General features: G+C 58.3%; 1 protein-coding gene across 1 annotated transcript in view; it reads left to right on the forward strand.

Moving 5' to 3' along the window:
* Positions 1 to 428: 428 nt before the first annotated feature.
* The window catches only part of KLHL17 (kelch-like family member 17), a gene marked incomplete at its 5' end in the record, with an annotated part of 5,493 nt that continues 779 nt past the window's right edge, over positions 429 to 5,142 (forward strand). Inside the window, 7 exons of the mRNA XM_010143722.1 lie at positions 429 to 545; positions 1,620 to 1,833; positions 1,923 to 2,067; positions 2,587 to 2,754; positions 2,902 to 2,990; positions 4,050 to 4,123; positions 4,788 to 4,969. Of these exons, the coding sequence (XP_010142024.1) occupies positions 429 to 545; positions 1,620 to 1,833; positions 1,923 to 2,067; positions 2,587 to 2,754; positions 2,902 to 2,990; positions 4,050 to 4,123; positions 4,788 to 4,969 (989 nt within the window). The remainder of the gene's footprint in view (positions 546 to 1,619; positions 1,834 to 1,922; positions 2,068 to 2,586; positions 2,755 to 2,901; positions 2,991 to 4,049; positions 4,124 to 4,787; positions 4,970 to 5,142) is intronic.

Consider the following 5,142-nt stretch of genomic DNA (forward strand, 5'->3'; position numbering starts at 1 on the left):
GAAGTGAGTGTGGTGGGAACAGCCAGGACACCTGGCTCTGTCCCATGGAATACTGAAGGGACACGTGCAAGCAGAGTCATCTGCCTGATCTCGCTGATTTTGATTGGAAATGTCAGGCATTGCAGCAGCTTCAGACACAGAAGGTGGGGAATGAGCCAAGGAGGATGACGGAGGGCAGAGCTGTCTCCATGTCAGTGCTGGAAGAAGAGGAGAGGCACAGCTGCCTGGTTTGGATGGCCTGCTTGCTCTTTGGATCCTTCTGCATCCAGAGAGAGAGACTAGCTGTACCCACTCAACCACGAGCACACGCAGGAGGCAGGGGCTCTGCCTCAGACACTGCTGTTCTGCGGGGCCAGTTAGTGGGGTGTGTGATTGTGTCCTCTCAAACCAAACCAATCGAACCTTGCTCTTTCCACCACGCTCTGCAGGTGCTGGACCTCATTTCTAGTGACAGCCTCAATGTGCCCTCAGAGGAGGAGGTGTACCGGGCTGTGCTCAGCTGGGTCAAACATGATGTGGACAGCAGAAGACAGCATGTCCCCAGGGTGAGTCTGTGGGGGAGGTGGCCTGGTTCTCCCTGCCAGCTCTGACTGCCTGATCTGGGTGGATACATGGCTGAAGAAAGCTGCAGGGTGGCCAGAGGACAGGGACAGCAGGTCCCTGTCATACCACTGCCAGTCCAGGCGTTGATGAGGGTGTTGCTGAGAAAGTTCATCCTCCCAGAGTGAAGTCCAAGCTGCTGACAAATCCGAGGGGATGCTCTGTGTGACCCTTGGCAGCTTTGGGCATGTGGAGCTCTGGGGAGGATGTGGACAGCAAGGGAGGTCAGTCCTGCCTGCAGCCTCCCGTCACGCACATCCTCAAAGAAAAAGCTCAGGCAAATTTGAGCAGGGACTTCTTTTAGCTTATGCTTTTGTTTCTGTCTGCACCCTGGAGCATGGCTCTGCCAGCCTCCTGCCTGCCAAAGGTGCAGCTGGAGAAGACGTGGTTAACCCCTTTCCTGCAGGGCTGCTGGTTCTTGCAGCCTGGAACTGCAGTGGAAACTGTTGGTGCCTCCAGCAGCCCCGACGTGCTGTCAGATCTGGTCAAATCCACTGCTCTCCTGCTTCCAGGCGTGGGAGTGGGTGGGAATGCTGGGAGAAGCATCCCAAAGGGCTGGGAGGACAGGGACTGAGATGAGGCAGGATGAGGAAAATTCTGTCTGAGGGTTTCTTCTCAGTTTCCACCTACCCCAGGTCTTGACCCTAGAGACGTTCTGTCTCCACCTTTGCTGGTTCAAACATCCCTCCTGCAGGCAGTGCAGGCGACATGAGGCATGCTGGGTGGTGTCTGGGCTCTGCAGCCCCACAGCGAGGAGTGGGACTTGTAGTGCTGGAAGAGGAGGAGGGTACAGACAGAGGCCAGGGTGGGCGTCTTGGGTGGAAGGTGTCATGGCCAGGCTGAGGGCTCTGGGCTCTGCACAGACATTAAGGCTGAATTACTGCGTGTGCTTCCGTGCCCTTTGTCAAGCGGGCAGGTTGACAGCTCCAGGTGGAGTCCGCCCTGCCAGGGGGTTGTGGGGGAGATGTGGGACGAACCCTTCCCACCCCACTGATGGGCTGTGACTCCTCTCCCGTCAGCTTATGAAGTGTGTGCGGCTGCCCCTGCTGAGCAGGGACTTCCTCATGAGCAACGTGGACACAGAGCTGCTGGTGCGGCATCACTCGGAGTGCAAGGACCTGCTGATCGAAGCCCTCAAGTACCACCTCATGCCGGAGCAGAGGGGGGTCCTTAGCAACAGCAGGACGAGGCCGCGGCGCTGCGAGGGGGCCAGCACCGTGCTCTTCGCTGTGGGTAAGGCTCTGCCACGCGCTCGGCTACGTGCAAACCCCTTCGCGGGGTCCTTTGATCGTTGTTTGCTCTCTTCGCTGTCCCGTGCGCAGGTGGGGGGAGCCTCTTCGCCATCCACGGGGACTGCGAAGCCTATGACACGCGGACAGACCGGTGGCACATGGTGGCCTCCATGTCGACTCGCAGGGCCAGAGTGGGCGTTGCTGCCATCGGGAACAAGCTGTATGCTGTGGGCGGGTAAGGAGGGCAGGGGAGCCACGGGCGGCCTCTGGGCAGAGCTGGTGGTGAGAGGGGCACAGAGCTGCTCTGGGAGCAGAGATGGCCGGTATCTCTGGGTGACTAACTGCAGGAGGAGCAACTGAAAACTACTTCCCTGCCCCTGCGGTGAGTTTGCTGGCTCTCAGTTCGGTGGTGGCTACGTCCCGGACTTGTGCTGTTTCCTCCCATTTCCCTCAGCCCTCCGCTGCGGGCTGTTGGGAGCCTGCTGACTCCCCGGTGTGCTCTGCCCCAGCGCGCGGCGCCCTCTGAGACCCCCAGCGGAGCTCAGCTAAGGGCTCTACACTTTCAGCGGGTGCTTTGGTGCCCTCTGCCTCAAGGCAGCTGGGCAGGGGGAGAGCAGAGGGGTGGTGACAGGGACCCCAGCAGGCTGTGCTGTCTAGGGTCTTGGTCAGCTCCATAACTGTAGGAGCAGCCCACAGGCTCACCTGCAATCCAGGCTCCCCATCTCTTACATGTTCTCCTTTTTTCTCCCTACAGCTACGACGGGACCTCGGATTTGGCCACAGTGGAGTCCTATGATCCTGTCACCAATTCCTGGCAACCTGAGGTGTCCATGGGCACCAGGAGGAGCTGCCTGGGTGTAGCAGCGCTTCATGGGCTTCTTTATGCTGCTGGGGGGTACGATGGGGCCTCGTGCCTGAACAGGTAGGGGATTGCCTTGCTCCAGGTTCCTCCGCTGCTCTTGCATGCACTGTCCTTGGCACTGGGTGCCTGGAAGGCCTGTGTCAAAGAGCCTTGACCTGGGCTTTGCCAGTGTCACACCTTATGTTCCTGTGTCCCTGCCTGCTGCAGCGCAGAGCGGTACGACCCTCTGACAGGCACCTGGACATCCATCGCTGCCATGAGCACCAGGAGACGCTACGTCCGGGTGGCAACGTTAGGTGGGTAATGGCAAGAGGACCTGACTGGCTTCAGTGCAGACTGTCTACTGCATTTTTGGTGGTTCCTTTTGATGTTCTTCTGTCCTAGTTCCTGCCCCTTCTTCCTAGATTCCCTAGTCCGGGGAGCCCAGCCATTCCTCTGCCATGTCCTGACATGCTCCCTGCCTTTGCCCTCTTTTTCAGTCTCCCTAGTACTTTGGTTTCATCTGAGGAGACCCACAACTTGTTCCTCAGCTCCTTTGTGCCTCTTCTGCTTTGGAGCAAGAGGGCCATGGATGATCACCTCTCCTTAGAAAGGAAGAGACAACCTTACTATTCCTTTGTTTTAAAAGCAGGACAGTCCTTTTACTGATGATCCAGCCAGAGGTGCAGGGTCAAAACTGTCTCTATGTGGGGTGTTACCACAGTAGGTGCAATGCTGTGGTGTCTTCTGACTCTATGGATGAGTTCTTAAAGAGGACGCAGTGTGACACTGCATTGTTCAGTGCAGCTATGGGGTTATTTCAAGTGTCAGCCTCCACCCCGGCAGGCGCTGGAGCTCCCTGGGGGTGCCAGGGTAGCACACTGCTCCCCGCTGTCCCGGGGGTGTCCCAGGGCTGCTCCTGCCCTGTCCTCTGGTTTCAGCAATCAGTGCTAACTCAGAGGTTCCCTCCCCTCCATCACCAGCTCGCACTCTCTGCCTTTATTGGTGTTCCCCTGCTCCAGCCTCCGCTGCTCAAAATAACCCATTGTTCTGGTGGGGAGCACTTGGAGCTCCCATAACGAAGAGGTCAAGAAGCAGCAGGCGGACGAGCTCTTTGGAAAGCTTTCAGTGTGGCAGAGAAATTGCCTGATGGCTATTTCGCGATGCTCGGTGCTGCAAGGGGAGGGGGAGCCCTGCGGAGAGGAGCTTGGCTGCCTGGGGAGTGGGAGGCACACCTCTGAGGGTGTGAGACCTACGTGGGTGTGAGAAGATACTTACATGGGTGTGAGACCTCTATGGGCACCCGTGGGAGGCTGTGCTGGGACCGGGGCCACGCTCTTTAGCTAACTCCTGTGTGTGTATGACTGTCTTTGCAGAAGGCAACCTCTATGCTGTTGGGGGATATGACAGCTCCTCCCACTTAGCCACGGTAGAGAAATACGAGCCCCAGGTAAATACGAGAGAGCATTCCTGATAACCCTTCTCCTTCTCCTCTCCTTGTGGGTGCCTGGAAGGGCCCTGCAGGAAGCTGAGGGCTACCCAGGTTGCTGGAGAACTTAGCAGACAGTGAGAGATCAGGTACCCGTGACCTCGCAGCAACCCAAAAGCACTTCCTAGCAAAGTCCTGTGGCAGCGGTGGAGCAGAAGGTGTGGCCATGTGGGCCTGGGAAGCACAGATGTGCTCCATGGAGACAAGCCACAGTACATGACCAGGAGGTGGAGTGACCAGCAGACCCCTCCCCAGCAATTCTGCAGGGCAGAGTATCTGGGCTGCAATCCAGAGTAAAATGAGCCCAAGTGCAGCCATGCAGGCTCCGAGATACCTCTTTGAGATTTTCGGTGACCACCACACTCAGGCCCCTGGGTTGGGAGTGCTCCTGCCGCTGCAGCTGGGCTTTCCTGAGCCAGCCAGCAAAGTCCTGGGACCTGCAGCTCTTCCTGGGAGAAGCTGAAAGGAAAGAAATGGGGTGTCCTCACCAGTCTTTTTGGGGAAGGGCCGTTCTGCTGGGGGCTGTGCAGTTAGAGCAGGACTAATATCACAGGGCTGGCTTGGCAGGGGTGTGTGGAAAAAGATGTGTACATCTGGCTCATGAACAAATGCTGCCTCTTCCCAGATCAACACCTGGACGCCCATTGCCAACATGCTGAGCCGCCGGAGCAGCGCCGGAGTGGCCGTGCTGGAGGGGATGCTCTATGTGGCTGGTGGCAACGACGGCACCAGCTGCCTTAACTCTGTTGAGCGCTACAACCCCAAAACCAACACGTGGGAGAGTGTGGCACCCATGAACATCCGCAGGTAAGGAGCTCTGCCCCTGCCACCCTCCCCAGCTGCCGCAGTCAGGAGCGGGGATCCTGTCTCACCAAGAGCTGTGCCTCGCTCGGCACTGCAGACCATAAAACGCAGACCGTGCCCCTGGGCTTGGCTGCCGCTGCCGTGGGCTGGCTCTGTGCTGCCCCCGCTCCCTGCTG

This window comes from Buceros rhinoceros, unplaced genomic scaffold (genome assembly GCF_000710305.1).
Source record: "Buceros rhinoceros silvestris isolate BGI_N320 unplaced genomic scaffold, ASM71030v1 scaffold18039, whole genome shotgun sequence".
Classification (NCBI taxonomy): Eukaryota; Metazoa; Chordata; class Aves; order Bucerotiformes; family Bucerotidae; genus Buceros; species Buceros rhinoceros.